At 39.0% G+C, this 19806-nt stretch overlaps 1 protein-coding gene across 1 annotated transcript in view; it reads right to left on the bottom strand.

The window, feature by feature from the left end:
- Positions 1 to 19806, bottom strand: part of LOC306763370 (A disintegrin and metalloproteinase with thrombospondin motifs 2-like) — a gene marked incomplete at both ends in the record, with an annotated part of 142533 nt that overhangs the window by 32121 nt on the left and 90606 nt on the right. Inside the window, one exon of the mRNA XM_079250156.1 lies at positions 9178 to 9383. Within this exon, the coding sequence (XP_079106282.1) occupies positions 9178 to 9383 (206 nt within the window). The remainder of the gene's footprint in view (positions 1 to 9177; positions 9384 to 19806) is intronic.

Genomic DNA, 19806 nt, shown 5'->3' with positions numbered 1-19806 from the left:
TGGACCAGCCTCTCTCCCCGGGCACACACACCCCCCAACCTACCCCTCCATTTCTATTCCGATATCGTGCAGATTTATTCCTAGGCCAGTTGAGTGACATAGTCCTACCAGCACTTCTTGGTGGAACGCTGCCATAACACCTGATCAAGGAGGCATCTAGTAGCCATCCTTCCATGATCTCCAACCTAATCTGAGTCATCATGATGAAGAAGAGCAGCGATTCTGCTGAGCATCAACCAGATGACCAACTTTCTTTCCAAATTTCTAAGGGCAAACACAGCCAGTCTGCAAAGGAACTTAATTTTAGTTGCTTGTAGTCACAATCTCATTCATCCTGCTCCCTCCCGCAGCTTGTGACCACAGGTAGGGGAAGTAACATCGATTGACCAGTAAATCAAGAGCTTTGCCCTGTGGCTCAACTCCTTTTTCACCATGACAGACTTATGCAGAGCACAAATCACTGTATTCTGCTCCATTCTTTCCATGTTCATGAACAACGGTCTGAACTTCTCCATAAGAAGGGCAAGATCTCATTCCCAACCCTGAAATAGAACTTCACCCTTTTCCAGTCAAGGACCATCATCTTTGTCCTATTTGCTTCTCACTCAGTAGCTGCCCGCTCCAGTAAGGGGTGAGGAACATCGCCCAGTTAAGACAACAGGATCATAACAACTGCAAAAGGCAGAAACTAAATCCAGATGTTACAATAGCAGTATTGTCTCACAATGAAGACCATGTCCAAACTTCAACTTGGGTCTCTGTGTTGTGTTTGCATGTTTTCTCCAGCTGCTCCTCCTCACCCTATTTCAACAGTCTGAATACATACATGCAGACTGGTGGTTCTATATAGACTGTATGTAGGAGTATGAGCATGTGTGGCTGTCATTCTCTGTGCCATGCCTCATGTACAATAAGAACTGGAGTAGTTTCCTTTCCCCCTTGCAATCCTGCACACTATAAAGTGGGCATACAAATAGATGGATGGGATGAATATTTCATTAAGTATCTTGTTTGGGTTATGGGAGGCTTCTACACTATCTTTCAATTGTCATGTGAAATAGAGCTCAGGAAGGACAGCTACTCTTATGCGTCATCTGTTGACGTGGGAGCTCTCTGCAAAGCAAGGAAAACAGTAAAGGCACAATAACTGTGGTCAGGGTTTTAAGATTTAGTAGTAAATAAGGGGCATTTGCATCATCATTATTCTGTTGAAGCCATGACTGATTGTTTTTCCAATAACTTCTAGAACAAGGAAGTTACCTCAAAGCTAAAAAAAAAAAAAAAATACTGTATTTTACCAATAATAGGCTAATCCATACATTTAGAGTCTCTCACAGTAGGCTCATGTACCTGTGAGGAAATAACACTCCCTAAATTATGTTCGTTTGTCTGAGATTGATATGGTCAGCAGGGCGGGTCAGTCGACATGTTGGCTGATCCAGGCTGTTTCCTTGACAACTGTTAGATCAATTAGGGGATGTTGACTTCCAGGTGACCCTGGCACCATAAGTTCCAGTCTAATGAGATACAAATTTGTATGCATGAACACATGCACAGAAGCAGAATTTTGACACATAAAACCAACTTTGGCTTTATGTGTCCTCATGCACATAGACTGTTGCATAGAGTCAGACAGTAACACAGATAGGCACCAAACACAAAAATGCTGAGCAGAGGAGAAATGGAGAGCTGTAGAAATTCTATAATATTTTCCAAGATATACAAATCAGTAAAAACAGCAGCACAGACACATTACTGTATGTCAACAGTGTACATGTGTATGATGTACTAAAAGTCTACAGGCTCTCAAAATAACTATCATATCTAGAATTTGATCAGAAAAAGTCACACAATGGTGTAAGAAGAATTGAGGAAGGTAATCTTCAACTGTGCATAAAATCAATCCAATCTCTGAAGGTGTGTTGCCAGGTCATGGTGGTGCTACATTTTCAACTTTACTTGTAGAAATGCTTAAGAAACTGATCTTTTCTGTAATTTTAGTAGAAAAGGTTCTGTAAATTACTGAAGAAAACCATTTTGTCTGAAGAGCTAGCTAGCTGGTTTGAGCCAACTAGCTAGTCTGGGGTATGTAAATAGCAGTCAACTTACAATGTTCCAGTGTTGTACCAGGAAAATTACATTAATAATTTCAGTTAGAAATATCGAGAATAAATTATAAAATAAATCAAAACATTTATTCATATGAAAAACTTCAAGAAAATTTGAAGGCAGCTGTAAGAAAGGCATTGTGACTATTAATCAATTTTTGTGGCCTCTTAGTGGCAGGCTCAACTTTAAGTCTACTTAATCACACAGTAGTTTAAAAATGCAATTTTAGACATGCTGGAGGACAATCTGAAGTCTAACTATGCCATTCAAACTCAAATACCATTCTTATAGACATTTCCCGCATTGATTATCGAATGCTTTACCATGTTTATATGCTCTGAATTGTCTTTACTGTGACTCTAATGGACAAAGAAACTGCATACAGCAGCTGTTGGGAGTGTTAACAACCCTTAATTGTGTAATCATATAAATTTTTTTTTTTTTTAAAATTATAAATTAAGGCTATTTCAGCTGACAACTGACTGTTTTGTTTCACACATGTAAATATTGGCAAAGTGATAACTATCTGGAAAGTAAGATGGCCACATAATGAGATAAGTGTTCCAAAAGAGAGAACAGGGGAAAGACAGCTCAGACTGAAACCTACAAACACAAGACAAGTCTGTCATGTGGCAGCGAAGGGTCACTGCTTTTAATCTGCACTTCATTAGCTGCCGGCACCCCATCCACAAGTTGACAACTGCATTTGCACTGCAACTACTCTCATATTCACAATTTATTTGTCACATCAGTGTAACACTACAGGGACACAAGTTTATAATAGATATAAGTTCATTTATGATAACTTCAATGTGTGTAATTATCTGAGTAAATACACTTAAATCAAGTGATCACAGAGTGGACTTCAACTGATAGCCAGCCACATTTTATCCAGAAACATTTAGAAAATTATGCATTAAAACACTCAGCTGCTGATGAGCCAGAGCTGAGTCATCAAATAAGATCTGGCTGAAGTGATACATAAATTAGGTAAGGCTTTGGAAAGCTTTCCTACATCTTTCTGTCAACGTGCCTGGAAATATTTTAAAGCTGAAACCAACAATTTGAGGACTGCTCAAACCCAGTATCCGTAACACCTCCTGCTAACAAGGAGTCTATTATTACCTGGACTATGTCTCCTTTCCCTGCTCTACCCACCACTTATTAATGTGACTTTTCACAAGCCTTGGTAAAGATAGGACTGAACGATCTGCACCACTTCCTGCACCTCTCACACAAATGATAGTTATCACACTCCGGAGACATAAAAGTGCATACAAAACGCCCATCAGCATGCCAAAAGGCCATGTTAGAATTAAAAATGCACACACACATCACACTTCTCAGCAGTAACTATCAATGGAAGGAGTGATTAACACTTTGTGGCACTCTTCTAAAGGTCTCCCTTAATGGGTACAGGTATCAACATTATGTTTTGCACATGAATATAATATAGTTATGGCCAAAATACACAGCAAATTTCACTCTTTTTAACATTGCTGCTATAACCCTTTTTTTTTTTTTATTGTGAAACATTCCTTTCATCATTTTACTCGCATTTTCAAAACAGTAATCACTTTATGAAATTTGCTGCCAAATAAAATTTTCAGCCTGACTGCATAAACATATATTTTATTAAGGCTTGGCATGTTAATTATTATTTTCATTGTATTAAATCATCAACTAATTAATGCCGTTACTTTTTTTTTTTTTTATACTGTGGACTTCCACAGTTTCCTTCTTTTTTTGTTTCAAAGATCTGGATTACTGGCTCTGAACACAAATAAACCACACGGAGAAGCTTACAGCTAAGTACTTGGACTCAGGGATTCTCTAAGGGTCTCTACCTCTATTTCTCGTCATGCTGCACCAGGAAACAGGCAGCTTCTACAGAACCTGTCTGGCACTGAAAAAAGAAGGAAAGAAGTGGCACATCTCTGTTAAAACAAACCCATGTAACTGGGCAGAAAACTGTGATTTTGGATGAGAAACTACAAGCAAAACACAATGGAAATATAGGTTTATGTTTTCTTTTTTCTTATTTCATTCATCCATCTATCCATTCATCCATCAATCCAACCCGAGGCATTCCCATGCCAGTCGAGAGATATCCCTCCAGCGTGTCCTGCTGGAGGTATGTGCCCAGGACAATTCACCAGGGAGGCATCCAGGAGGAAGCCCGAGCCACCTCAACTAGCTCCTCTAGATGCATGTGAGCAGCGGCTCTAGTCTGAGCTTCTCCCGGATGACCGAGCTTCTCACCCTATCTCTAACAGAAAGCCTGGCCACCTTCAAATTAATCAGATATTGTTCTGTCTGGCAGCATCAAACAGATTTAAATGAGTCCTGCTGACTTCTTACATTTTAATCAGTGAATCCTTAAATTTCCATCCTTCATTGTTTTAAATATTTTATTTAATTAAATTAATAAGTAAAATGAGATTCAACAAAACTTTTTTATAACTGTTACTGTGTAAAGAGAAAAATGCTGCTAAAAGCTGTTCATTGTTTGGTGTTTGGAAGCCACAAGTGACTGCAGTTTATTTATATAAAAGTACATTTAAAGGAAAAGGACATTTTCACGTTTTCTTTTTTAATGTCTATGCTCAGGAGTGCATTGCCTGTTTGGATTGCACACATGTATTCTGTTTCTACTAGGTACAAGCACATCTATCGGCTATTCCTGCTAATACTGCACTACATGTGATGATTTATACACAGTATATTATTCATCTTAACACACACATATAGGATGAACTTTAGAGATCTGTTTCTGAAGCTTATTATCCTGGACACACATTCACTTGTACTCCCTGCTGCAGGCTCACATTAACCTACAAGTTACTTTTTTTTTTAGTAAAAGCTGTTTACCTGTTTTCTGCTATTTATTAGCTACTTCTGTAAACAGATTATTAATCAAACAATCAAATGACAACAACCTAATGTATTTATGCATGTAGACATGATCAACAACTCTGGCTTAAGCTCAAACTGAGCATCAGGGGTGGTTGTTGGTGCCAGATGGACTGGTCTGAGAATTTCAGAAACTGCTGAGCTACTGGGATTTTCCCTCCCTCCTTGGGTTTACTTAAAATGGGCCAAAAAAAAAGGGGAAAATATTCAGCAAGTAACAGTTGTCTGGAGGAAAATGTGTTGTTGATAACAGAGGTCAGACAAGTCTGGACTGACTGGCTGGAAATGCTCCAAAGGCAATAATAAAAACAACAACAACAACAACAAAATACTACTGGTTCCAACTAATACATGCAGAACTAAACACAAAACATCAAATCTTAAAGCAGATGGGCTAAAGCAGCAAAAGAGCACAATCCAGTCAGCTAAGATCAAGAAACTAAGACTGAAATTCACAGGTTCACCTAAATTTAACAAAAAAAAAACCAAAACAAAACACAGAAAAAAAAAACCTGTTGGTCTTGACAGTAGGGACATCATCATCGTTTCAATCTTACTTCATATCAACAGTTTAGGTTTGTGGCAGTGGTGGGGTGTAATGGTGTAAGGAATATTTTCTTTGCACACTTTGAGCTCCTGATAATCAGTTAAGCATCATGTGCATTTCTTTGCAACCACGGTGTACCCATTTTCTCATGGCTATTTCACCAATTCAGAAATCTCCAAAAAAAAATCTCCAGAGTGCTTCTCAAGACTGTAAATTTCCATCTTTTCGATGAAAACCCAACAGATGACATTGCCTGCCCTGTTTATTCTATTCTCATTTTAGTACTCTTATTACTGGGGTAATTCATCTGTACATGATTGAACCAGAAATAGATTCTTAAGAAGTGGAAGCTAAATTATACAGATAAACACGCAGGAAGTATCTGGATGGTAATGTATTCATTTCCTATTACTTTCCACAATATTCTGTAAGCAATGCTCACCTGTCGCCTGGCTCCCATTCTATGATTCTTCTCCCCAAACGTTTCTGCACACTGAGAGCTGTCTCTTCATGTTCAACTTCGTTTTTACCGTCTTCACCCAGTTAACTTCTCCTCTTCCTAATGCTGCCTTCTCATATAGACCTTTTACACTGAATATAACCTCATATTTCTGATTCCACAGATATAAAGCTTAAATACTCTGCCAGAGCATTAATTACTGATTTTGAACATGTAACACAACCCTTGGTCGAAGCTATTCTCAGTCCATTGATAAGAAAAGAGGGAATTATGTGGGAAAGGAGTGGGAAGCAGTGACTTACTACGATTCATTTAACTCACTCTATACATACACACACACACACACACACATTTGTATTTGATCCCCCTAACAACATTTTCAGATAGGACTTAATGGTTTCTTGTGAGAATGCTTTGATGTCTTGCAGACACCAGCTATGTCTGTTTTCCTCAATGCTAACACAAATACACACAGACAGAAGCACAAACAGATGATCCATCTTGACCCTTAGCTCACATCAGTAGTCATTTAGACACACTTAGATTATCAGAAATGAAAGAGGAAAAAAGTATGAATTAGAAAGTCATTGTGAAAGATGCAAAAACATAAGCTGTGGAAAACAAGCTCTTTAAACTGATGTGGCAGCATGATGACAACTTATAAAAGTGTTGGTAATATTGACTTGACAATAAAACTGATTTAGAAAAGAAGTTATATAAGAGAAATACAACAAAGTAAAACTTATTAAAACTGCATGCTGTGCTACAAGGAAAGGACTATAAACTAAAGAAATGTCTGTCATCACAGGTCCACACAGCATTCACACCAATCCTCATCCTAAACTGGAAGCTATGACCAGGACACGACAGACTCACTCGAGTCAGCGGTTTTCTCAGTCCCTTAAAAGGCCACTCCTGTACTTTCTCCAAAGCTACTCAATAAATTTTGTGCCGTCTCCCTTTGTAAGACTGTTCACCACCTATAATATCACCCGAGATTACAATAAGGAGCTAGACTTACTTCCAAAAAGCATGTGTCCTCCAGCAGTCATACAGCAACTTCTCGTGAGGAGTGAAAACAATGGTGACAGAATATTTTTTTTAGCCCTAACCATGATGTCTTTTCAATCCCAACAAACAAGTTTTCATTTCTACCACTAGGTGAGAAAGTGCTATTGTCATGTGCTGTTAACTTGTAATCGAGGAAACAAGTAAATTTACACCTGCTAGCTCACAGTGATATAAAAACAGAGCAAAACCCTAACCTTCACCAAGTAATGCTACTGCATCCCTCCACAAGATGTGTTTCTGTAAACTATAGCCATATCTGAAAGCAGAAGCAAGAGGACACTGATGTTTAAAATGGACGTACGTGTTTCCAAGTGAAGGGAGCATAATTTGGTCTCTAACTAAACTTTGTGTTTTATCAGGAAACACTTGAGAATTATATTTACTAAGATGTGGAAATGCTCACATTGAATTTCCCTCCCAACACCTGCAGAGACTGCAGCTTTCAGGTTGCCACCATGGGTTGAATTTGAGTGTACAGACAAATCTTCCATCTTATGTCTTAGTATTCATAGCAGAGAATTATAACTAGACTGGAAACCAGTCCTGCTTTGCTTTTATATTGCAAAGCCCTGTTTCACCTGCAGTAAGATCAGGTTTGAAAAATTATTTAATCCGTTTGCAGTGAGGTGGAAGTGAGACAGGGTTTTTAGGTTAAAAAGCATTGAGATTATTCATATCTATTTGTTTGCAGACATGTAAAACGCTCGTACCTTTTCCCTGAGTTCCTGGTTACTATATAGAGAATAAAGTCATCCATTTCACACACATTATACTTGCAGCACTAGAAACTAGAAAGTTTTTTGACATCACTGATGATTTGTTGCTATAGACCACCCAAGTTAGGGAAGAGTAGCATTGCAAGGAAGAGAGCGCTGCTGAGAGTGAGAGAGAGAGAGAGAGAGAGAGAGAGAGAATCAAACATCGCACACCCATCCTGAAGTGAGCAAAGCAAACTTTCAAGAAGAAAGTCGCCCAGATGCCATGCGTGGGAGGAAACCCTTATTTATTTATTTCTGTTTATCTGGCTGTCAGTAATTTATTCTGAATTCACAGTTTTAAAATACTCCTTTCTCTTTCTTTGGATTTTTTCCCCACAGATTAAAGGATACTGCGACAGGGCTGCGCATTCCCTTTTCCTATATTGTCTAACAAATATCTAAAAGGGGAGGAAGGGAGCACGGCACAGCAGCGCTTGTTCTTTGTCAAGCGGCGAACTGAGACAAAGACGTGTGTTAGGATTTGCTGCTCTGTGCTTGCACCTGCTTAACAGTCGGAGGTTAGTTTCTTGCTCTGTGGGTCGCAATACAAGCAAAAGCAAACATCAGCACACACACACACAAACAGACGGTCACACACATACAGGTTTCATGCAAAACCCACTCTCACCACAGGTTTAATTTGCAAAGATTAAAGGCTGCAGAGTCACACCAACACAAGAGCTTGTGCACACACACACCTGTAACAACCCCCGGGAATGTCAGTGCTAAGCATTGTTGTGGCCCAGAGCGTACTACCTGCTGTTTTTGTATCTTTCTCCCACACACACACACACACACACACACACACACACACACACACACTCACACACACAATGAAAGATGACATGACACAAAGCCTGATGAAATGATATGTAGGAACCCCTTCAGCGCAGAGGGCTCACCTTACACACACACTTATCCACAAATGAAATCTCATCATATTCAGATAGAGAAGAAAGGATTACCTGCGGCTGATTGCTGGATGAAAACATGTAGGAAGGGAATTGAATCCTCATTCAACTGGTGTGCATCTTTGTATGTGTGTGTGTTAGCAGCTTTCTTTGACCTCTCTGTGACTTTCCATTCAACTCAAATAGAATAATTTCCTCATTTAATCACTTTATTTAAAACAAAAGAATTAGCATAGGTTTTAGGTGTCTGGGAACTTGTGTGTGATGTGTGTCGAGACACACTGGACGCTCATACAAATTTCCTCAAATGATGCCAAAGTCTTAAGTCTGTTTGCCACTTATTCATACGTACTTCTGACTGTGTCGTGTCATGTTTGCGATGTTTTCCTATGAGCAGTAGACACTTACAATGTTCATGAGTGTCAGCAGGTATTTTTGTACATGTTCCTTCCCATGAAACTGGACCACAGAGTCATCGACGCCTAGCAGCACCTCAATGTTATAGGCTCTGTCTAGGCTCTGCCTGCGCACTCGGCCAGCTCTTGTGTGGTTGATGCTCTGTTCCACACCCCGGTACAGAGACTCCAAGTCCATCAGGCCACCAAGATCAGCACCTGCAGGGAGAAAGTAAAATTAACTCATTCATGGGAGACAAAAAAAAGGACATTAAAACCTCCACATATGTTCTGTAGCTGCTGATAAACAAGCCAGTGACGTACTGAATTCTGATCCCTAATAAATCTGAAGTAAGTTATGATACCAAATGTGTTTTCATTTTCTGGAGTTGTATTTAAAATGTTTTAAATGCAGTGGAGCAGTGGAGTTACTAATAATTACATGGGTGGATTATGTCAGTTTTTTGAATAGACAACTTTCTTTATTTCTTCAGCTTCTGAGAAAATTGCTGAGGTGGTTTAAAAAGTGCTAACCCATAACACTAACAAGGGCATGAAGGTATACAGGGAATGCAGTATTATATGCTTCCATGAAACATGGCTGCAGGAAAATATCCTGGACTCAAATTTGTCTATGCCACCTGTAAAGGCTATTTGAACAGATTACAAAGTTAGTGAAAAGTTAAGAGGAGTCAGAATTGCAGTTCTTAGCAACCGGATGTGATACAGTAAGGAAAAAGATCTGCAGGCAGGACATGAAACTGTTAGCAGTGAGTTTTCTTTCAAGACTCGTGATCCAGAAGTTATGGTCCTGTGATGGGGACTTCTATACATCTACATCTAGAACTGAATGTCTAGAGGAGATTGCTGCAGGAGTTGCTGAACATAATGGACAACTCTTTACACCAGTGTTCCTCATTGCGCGGCTCGCAAGCTGCATGCGGCTCACTGACTCTTGACTTGCTGCTCGTGAAGCAGCCTCTGGCTTTCTGAAAATGCTATCTAAACAAGTCATAATGACCCTCAACGGTGCAGTTCTCTCCACAAACAAGAGCTGCAAGCTGCTTGCAAAAACTTTGCTGTCGTAACGGCCCTAACTGACCTCGTCAGAGTTGCCAGTTTTGGCGGATTTCAGGTGCACCGAACTCCACCAAAGAGCTAGTCTGTCAGCAGCTCCGTATATATATTGAAAAAGAAACACCCACATTCTGGAGGCATTCTTGTATTTTCACCATATACTGTTGCATAAGAATGCCATTACTCCATGCAATATTTAGGATAACGATTCCTTGCTAAAAAGCTGAATGTTACTGATTTGGCAACATAGCAGGATACGTAGCGTGGGAATGCTTTTTATGGAGGATGGCGGCACTCCTCTTGTCTTAGCATACTGAGTGCGGCTCTTGTTGCATTAACAGTGGATCACTGCTAAACAGCCTTGCTATATACAACATGGTAGGTTGTGTTCAGTCAGAAGTTTCTTCATGTAGCACCAAGACAGAAAGATAAAGGAAGTAATTCTGGCAAACAGCCACCGCCGTCTGGGACAATATAACAGACAATTATTTATAAAAAAAAAAAGTTTAAAAACAAACTGACAGACAAAACAACCATTACAACGTTATAATTTCCCCTAGGGATTAATCACATACTTTTTATTTCATCTCATGAACGCAGCTTATTGTTACATTTTTGAATGTAACAATGCTATATTTGAATAGCATCTACATTTATATAGAAAAGTCCACTCTCTACAAAATAAGACCTTTAGAATAATCCTCACATTAGAACTGATAACTTTACAAAATGCAGAGAACAGAAAATATTGGGATCTACTGTGCTATCAGCAGACATTTCCTGTCTGTAACTTACACTGTTGTGTAAACTAAAACTGTTTCACTGTTATGTACATAAGATACACACATGTATACTCATATGAGCGCATTTTGCTGTCTTTGTATGCTGTTTGCTTTTCAAGACACCAGTTGAGAGAATCAAGCATGTGTGTCCCTTGTAACCGTTGGTAACGGTGCAGCTATCCTTCACAGATCCTCTCCTAATCAACCAAATATTTCTACTCCCATCTGAATAAAAAGGAACAGATGGTGCTTGCTAAACACATGGATTAAGACAGCTCTCTCACACAGGGGCTGCCCACCCTACTCTTTTCTTGGCTTGTTTATACTTGAAAAATGCAGGTTGCACAAAAAACTCAATTTAAGGTTATTCTTTCAGAAATTAGGCATTTTTAAAGCGGTGGTTGATTGTCTGGATAATATATCAGCACTTCATGTTTCTTTTGTTTCATTTAAACTTTTATTTCTGATGAGCAATAATTCTGGATTTTGTATTAGGTTTTGTTTTCCATGTCAAATGAGGCAATGAGCTGCAGTCAGTAAAGATACAGAGGATTAATTGTGGCATCTCCTGAGCCGAGGCCGTCCTTCCCTAACATGCTATTCCTCATATATGAGGCATGGCAGGCCACGTCACGCAGTCTTAAACATGTGGCCCCTCTGGAATCAACATAGCATTGCACTGACTGACTTTAACGCTTCCCACATCCAAAGATGACACACAAACACAGCTCTAAGTGTGTAAGTGCATTTGTAAGTGTTAGTGTGTGAACAGAGTGTGGACAAACATTTCCGATTGGGCTATAAATCACACATCCAACAGGAGCTTTAATTTAGTTGAAGCACAGGCGTGGGACCGACTAAACGTGTCGTTTCTGACCGTGGAATTTACTTGGAGGTGTTTGCATGCGGAGTCGACTCGGACTCTGTGTTGAGTGGATGAAAAAAATAACAAGATGCAAGATGAGGATGCATGGAAGAGAAAGAGAGACCTGCCACCTTGTCTCCCAATCAGCAAGGGGCGTCCCGCTTTCCCACTCCCTCTTATGCAACGTTTCCACGACAACAGGCTCATGGGTACAACAACAAACACGTGGTTAGCATTGGCTCTGGAGCTGCAAGAAGAATTATTGCAATAGTCTGACTATTATCTCAAATCTCCTCACATTGCAGTGAGTGACAGAATACCAGCACAGACAGGAAAATAGGTGGTGGGAGCAAAAAGAGAGAATGATATGGAGAAAGAATACATTTAAGACTTTTCAGCAAGACTTTTGTCTCTTTCACAGCACAGACTGTGAGTCTTTCCTCTCCTTGTTAGGAGAGGATTCTGTATTTCAGGCAGTTCACTTCACAACAACCTCAGGTTTTTCTTAGTAATAGCTGCCTTTAACGAGCCCGATGTCATAACCACCCCATATGCCTCCAAATGCAGGTCCAGATATTTTTATCTCCTACTTATGCAATAGAAAGACAAAACAAAGAGCAATGTGTTCACACTTAACTCGTTAACTTGAAAACATTTTAATCAGACAATACAGCAACATTGCATAACGCAAGACCAAAACTGTAGAAGACAAAAGTTGGGGATGATCAACGTTTGATCAAAAACAAAGGTCTAACAGTAGAAAACATCCCTATTTTCTTGCTTAGACCTTCTATTCTTTTCTTGCTTCAGCTCTTTTGGAGCTACTTTTACAGAGAAAACTGGAGGAACAAGGAGCAGGAGAGATTGAAGGAGGTGAGAGGCAGAGATGAGGGGTTTGATGGATGAGGGAGTGAGATGAGAGGAGACCAGAAAGACCTTGGGTGTTTTGAGTTCTGCTTCAAGCTCCTGCAGTGATGGAGAATATTGCCATCTTCAAGAGCATCCAAGTCGGCCTGTGTAACTGGGTGGGGGCGGGGGAGTATCAGGGTTTACTGCTTTGCTTCTCACCACAATAACTTACATTAGCTCATTATATGAAACTGATATTATCAGCTCATATAGAAGAAACATTCGTTAATTTATTCTTATTCCAATTCAGGGTCGCGTTGGACCTGGATCCTTACCCGCTAAACAGTAAGAGGTAGGGTACACCCCGGACAGGCTGCTAGTCCTTTATAAGGAACAGATAATTAATAATTTTAACATTTTTCTGTTAAAGATGCTACTTTTAGACTAAAACCTCCTACTCCCACATGCACAACTCTCCATCATCCTTCTTTACCTGCAACTTTCCTTTCATCTCTTTTTCCTACCCACTCATTCTAGGTGCTCTTTCCTTGTATCCCCCTGACCGTCGCACACAAACATCTGCCCCTATACACACACCTCCTCACTCACACTGCTCTTACTCGGCCCAGTGTTTTCATTCAGGTGGGGTATGGAGTGTGCCCTTATTAGGAGACAAAGGTTCTTTGTCTTTCAACCTTTGCAAAATGTCAAGAATGTCTGGCTGCTCGCGGAATACTAGGAGGGAGGGAAGGAGGGGATTGAGAGAATAAGTATAGACTAACAAGAGAGGGAGAGAATGGTGATGATAATTCAGGTCAAGCAACACTTTACTACCAAGTGGTGGGCTTGGTTTAAGGTGAGGCAGTCAGGAGGGGCAGGACGACCAACTCTGACCTATGATGGTGACTCTGAGTGCCAGCTATGTGCCATTGACCCCCAGAAGCCAACAAAAAGTCAGGTGTCTGCAAGACAGACTCAAATGAATGCAGATTTATGTAATAGAGTATTTTGTACAAATCCAAACTTTATTTAACTAAGAAACAAAAATTACTTGTGAAATTTATCTCTCTGACTATTTTGTGGCATTTTATGTGTATAGCAGTAAGGAAAAATAAAATCATTATTATATATAAAAAAAATCAATTGTCTTTGAAAATGGCTATTTATGTTAAATTATGATAAGTTTTTTTTTTTAAATTTTTTTTTTTTTACTTAAATTCCTAATGATGGGATTTGAATGTGTGCAAGTCAGTCTAAATAAGCATGCCTGCGTTTCTATAAAAGTGGTGACAGATATTACTTGGTTCGATGCCATAATTTATATACAGTACACGTCATAACTGAATAAAATAATGTTAAGAGGTTGCTGAAGAGGGTGAGGCTTTAGCTGACATTTGTTTAGCTAATCTCAAAATCTTTTAAATTAGACACTAAATAGTGTTTTCCCATTATATGGTGCAGTACCCAAGTACTATTTCAAAGTAGTTGAATCAGCAGAAATATGCAAACTGGCTAAAAAAAAAAAAAGCCTTATTAGACATTTGCAGCCTCTTCTTTCTATTCAACACCGAAAGAGATGCTGGACCCAGATGAAGATAGTCTTTTTTTTTTTTTTTCTTGATGTGGAAGCACTTTTGCCGTAGTTACCTCTGCCAAAAAGGTGGGGGAAGTTGTGTTTTTGACAGCATTTGTCTGTCTGTCTGTTTGTTTGTCAGCAGTTTTACCAAAAACTATGGGATGAATTTCTTACATTTTTTTCCTCTAAGAATGGGATTCAGTCTAACTTAGATTCCCTTAAATTTTGGGAGTGATGCGGATCACTATCTGAATACAGGACTGTTTTTAGAAGGAATCTTTATCATTGTAAAATAAGGCCATTTTCATTTATATGCATTTAACACCACGATAAATGATCAAGGTTCTTGGCCACAAAATAAATAAGTTCCCAACAGGTTTCTTAGGATATCAAATATGGATATATGGAACCAAAACAAAAAAACAAAATTCTGGATACCATAATCCAGAACAGGAAAAAATAGTGAATTGCTGCATTTTATTTACAACAAGAGAGCAAAATAAGATATCAATATGCAACAAACATCACCATATAGCCAAGACACTGTAGATTATCGTTGTATCTAACAGTGAATCCATATTAAATGAACGTAAAAGGAAATCATTATATGGATGGAAATTAACTATATATACTATTTATTACCATATAATTTGTCAAAATAAGGGGCAGAAGACAAGTATCAGATTGTGTTCAACACAATTTTGGGCAAAGTTTTAAAAATTGTTTCAGAAACTGTATGTGTCAAATGTGTCATATTGGGCTCTGTAGGGTTAAAAACACGACACAGTTGGCCAAAATGCTGTAGACTAAAGTGAAAAATTAAAACAATAAAGAACAAAATAAAAGGATATGAAAATAACAATAAAGGCTAACACATAAAAGTGTGTTTAAAGCCAATCAGGGAAATTGTGTCTTAAGACTTGTTAGATAAGTGAGTCTAACATACAAAGTAACTTATTTCAAAGTCAGCTCTAAATTTCCTCTTTGTCTCAGGGACAACTAACAGTATCTGAAAGGAGTGTATGGCAGAAACTGACAGATGTTGTGAAGGAAGGCCATAAAGACATTTAAAAACAAAAAATAAAGAATGAAGTAAAGGAGGCCAGTAATGTGCTCTACTTTTATGTTTTGCTGAACAGCAACATTCAGAACTGACTGTAGTCCAGCACTTGATGCCTGACTAAGCCCAAGTGCACTGAAATAATCTAAAAGTGTTATGATAAAAATATGGATTCAAATTTTACAAAGATGTAAATAAAGTCAGTTATCTCAGTCATTAATAATAAAAACAGGATATCACCTCTGTGTTAAGATTACTGTCCAAGCATACAGGTTTGTTGCTGCAGGTGTAAAATGCTGATTTAATGACTAAAGTCAACATAAACTTTGGAGATATCAATAAGCCCAAACTTTTTCACCAACCTCTTTTTATTATTAAAATGTAAAATTGAATAGACATCCCTGTCTTATTTCTGCAATGCATTCATGTAACTGATTAGCAGAATATATTTTCCTATTTCGTGGATGATAAATTGGAAAATATAATTGATTCGAAGTGAAGTAAGTACAGGGAGAAAAGAAGAGGCCTAGAATAAAACCTTGCAGCCCTGCGAGAGACGCTGGAGAGGAATCAGCTGCTCCATGGACAAAAGAACTTTTAAGTAGAATCTAAGCCCTCTGAAGCACCTCAATCAGTTCATTCGCAAGTTATTTTTCTTAGTCTGTATGAGTTGGTGTTTTTATGTAGTGTGGTGAAAATATGTTGTGCAGGAAAAAGAGAAATCTATTGTTTCTTTTGTTACACTTCACTCAGTATTCTTAGCAATCTTGCACAAATAGGAAGTATAGGCTACAGCACATACCTTGGCCTTGCAAAGCCACTTTGTTTATCTTGAAAAGCTAGAAAAACATTCCCATTCCAGTATAGCTGGAGGCACATCAAGCTAAAACTTCCTTCCAGCTGAGTTTATTGTAATGTCTTAAACGACTTTACAATGATTGACCAAATTAACTTGCACGGATGAGTGAAAGGGACTGCTGATTTGCAGAAGATGTATATCTAATGACCTTATTTAGTTTTACAAGTCTTGAAGTTTGGGAGCCTTGGTTATCTGGAGCCAGGCTGATTATCTCAGGGAAAACAGGTTTTGGTTTTCATCCAAGAATTACATCAAAATTTGTTGCAACATATAAAACTCACCCTTTTCTCCAGTTACTAAGTCAAATCTGTGATTTAGTAATTGTTCATGCTTATTTGTAAGTGAAGAAAAGATGGTGAACTCATTAGCCATTACCTGAGCTTCAGGCTGTACTTAAGGAGCAGATAGACACACTCACACATTTCAGACACATGCGTCTACTGCCTCGCAGAACATTTCATTTCCTCAGTGACAGCTTTATGAGTTGCCGAGGCAATGAGGAGCTCGGACAGAGGATTGTTAATGCTGCCACTAGCATCTGGGCAGGTAGCAACATGCCATGCTGTCCAGCACAACGTCCCCATAATGAATGCTCATTATTTCTAAGCCGCCATATGACAGCTGTAAAGGTTACTGAGTATGGATCATATTGTGAACTGTGGTCCCCATAATAACATGGTTGTTAATTATTTAGGTTGGCAATCAGCAATCTAATTTTACATGGACAGCTCCCTAAAGACCATAATAATTATTCATACATCAAGCACTGAACTTGGCCTATTTATCAATAACCGCTTTAGGTTAGGGCTGTTTATTTTCATCTGGGAGTTTCTATAATGCTGATTAGATGTTTTGAGCGGTCCAGCCTTGGCTGTTATTTCCATGTCCAAATATCCATAATATTAAGACTGTTGCATTTCATCTGTGGTCCCTGAAGTAAGGTAGAGGGCCATTTTTATTATTGCATGAAGGAGCTTTTTTAATCAGCAGGTGAGCGGGCCACCTAGCTGTACGGCTGCTCGGTGTGTCTGTGTGGATTTCTAATGGTTCAGGAGACGAGGCAACCTTTAACATTCCCTTCTTACATAACTGTCTGTCTGTCAGAAGCACACAGGGCTGTTGGCTGCTAGGGAGGTGATGTGGTGCACATCGATTCCCCCGTGACCTGCTGTACCACAGTTTCATTAGTCAAGCTGAGCTATTCCTCCATAAAGTCTGTAATGTATGCAGTTACCTACGCTTTCATAAAGGAAGGCCACCAAATTAAATAAGCTTTATTGCAGTTTAAAACTGAGGGAATTCACAGTCATGATTGCACATTATGTTTTAAGTGAGCCATAAATGAATGAGAAGATTTCTCACAAGTTGAATGAATGCCACTAATTATGGCACAGACTGACACCCCATGTGACCGTGATGAACATAGCTCAAAACGCCACAATCTAATCATTGCCATCCACAGAGGAAATATAGCTGGGAAAGATCAGCCATGCCCCCCCCCCAACTTCTTTCGCTCACTCTATGGTTGGATCTGAGGAGCTCAGTGTAAATTTTAGAGCCTTATTGTTCAATAAGACAGTAAAGCCATGCTGATATAAGGCTTACTGCAGGTCTCACAGTCTAAAACTAGCCTGTCCACCTGCCCGTCTGGGTGTATGCCTATATATCAGTCTCAGGACATTTATAAAGGTCTCTTATGAAATCAAGAGGGAGGAAAAAGACCTCAACTTATGGCAGGACAGTTGTGAGAAACACTTAGAGCCTTAGCATCTAAATGATCACATTCGAGTCAACATGCATCTATTTAGCTGTCACATTTTTTCCTTGTCGCTAAACGTCAGTTTGAAAATATTGAAAAATGGAAGATTATTAATATCTTCAGACTTAAAACTCTTTAGGCCACTGATAAGTCTCTCTTGAAAATAACACTTTGGGTCTTATTAGGAACAGCTGTATAAATAGTGTTAAACAAATAAATAGAGTTTGTTCAAATTAAATGTTTATATATTGCAAAAATGGCTTACTTTCTATCATGTTAAGGCTTTGCCTCCGTGCTTTAGCACAACAGTCTTCACGTCAGAAGTTATTACCAACAAGAAAGCAAGAAATGCATGCAGCAACGAAGTGACCTTGGCTCCCGTGGCACAACAACAGGACACCACCACTGTGGGCTCATCACTTGGAGGTGAATCAAGAGTGAGCTGGGTGGCAGGTGAAGGCGGGAGCCTGGTTGTGCCAATTCCCAGCATCACAAAATGACTATTGAAATGCAGAATGTAACATAAACAGGGAAGGATCCTAAATTACTGATTTGATAAATTTACACTCACAGAGCTCGACGCTTCTACCCAGAGTTGCTTGGGGGAAGAGGCATCAGACAGGTATGGGGATACTATAAAGGCTAAATACCTTGGTGCTGGAGTCCTCTCCAATAAGCATAGAGGTTGAATTGTTAGAGGGAAGTATCCGAGTGCTGTTTGTACTTATGAACCCAGCAGCAGTTCAGGGAACCCAGCTTTCTTGAAGTCTCCTGTGTGACTTCAGTGCCAATGTGGGCAATAATGTAGTAACCTGGAAGTGTGTGATAGCCTTTCGGATCTGAATCTGTGTGATGTTCTGTTGTTGTGCCAATCACATACAGTCCATAACAAACACGATATTGGAGCAGAAGATCTCAAATGTGAACTTGGTATTAGGGCTGGGCAATTAATTGAAACTAAATCAAAATTGACTTTCAGAACGAATCATATTTCTCAGCCTCACTGGGAAAGTTTACTCCACGGTGTTAAAAAGGAAGCCCCTGCTGCTTGTTGAACCTTAGATTCAGAAGAAACAGTGTGAGTTTCATCCAGGTCTGAGTCTACATTTTGAACCAATTCATTCCTTGAATCTTTGGATAAGTAGAAAAATTGATGAATAGATAAATGGATGCACTATTTTGAATTAGAACTTCACTTTTGGAAAGTGAAAGCGTTCGAATGTCTATATTTATTGACTGCATGCATGTCTGCTTTAGGAAAATGCAGGCAGAACTGTGAAGAATGAGATAAATGCTGACAGTGAGGCACAAGGTCCATCTTAGAGGAGCAATAAATCTCACCAGACACAACCTCCTGCTGGCTGAAGGCTTTGCAGCCCCCTTGCCACCTCTTTTCCCAAACTTGCAACTCTTTCTGTCACCTTATCTGCTAATATCTGTCATTCATTCTCTGCTATATTTACACAATCTCCTAAACATTAGAGCTATAACGTGTGAAATGAGCTTTAACTAGTAAATGTTCTGGACACACAATCTTTCTTTTAGTATTTTAGCATTTTGGTTCATGTTTATTCCACATGTTGATGTTTTACTGACTGAAAACAATATAACAAGACAACACAAGCTTTTTAACGCACCATCTGGGTAACTGAAATGATTTCTTTGGTGAACATTTGGTCCCTTTAGGCTCAGTTTTTACTTAATTTATTTGGCTTTTGGTGTTTTGATCTGGAGCACAGAACATCGCCCAAATACAAAAACTATTTTACTATTTGAAACCATTTGAGCTGTGAGATAAATTGTTTAAAAAATAGT

The sequence above is a fragment of the Telmatherina bonti genome, assembly GCF_933228915.1.
Source record: "Telmatherina bonti genome assembly, chromosome: 12".
Classification (NCBI taxonomy): domain Eukaryota; kingdom Metazoa; phylum Chordata; class Actinopteri; order Atheriniformes; family Telmatherinidae; genus Telmatherina; species Telmatherina bonti.
Note: the sequence above shows the minus strand (reverse complement) of the source record. Positions and strands in the feature narration are given on the sequence as shown.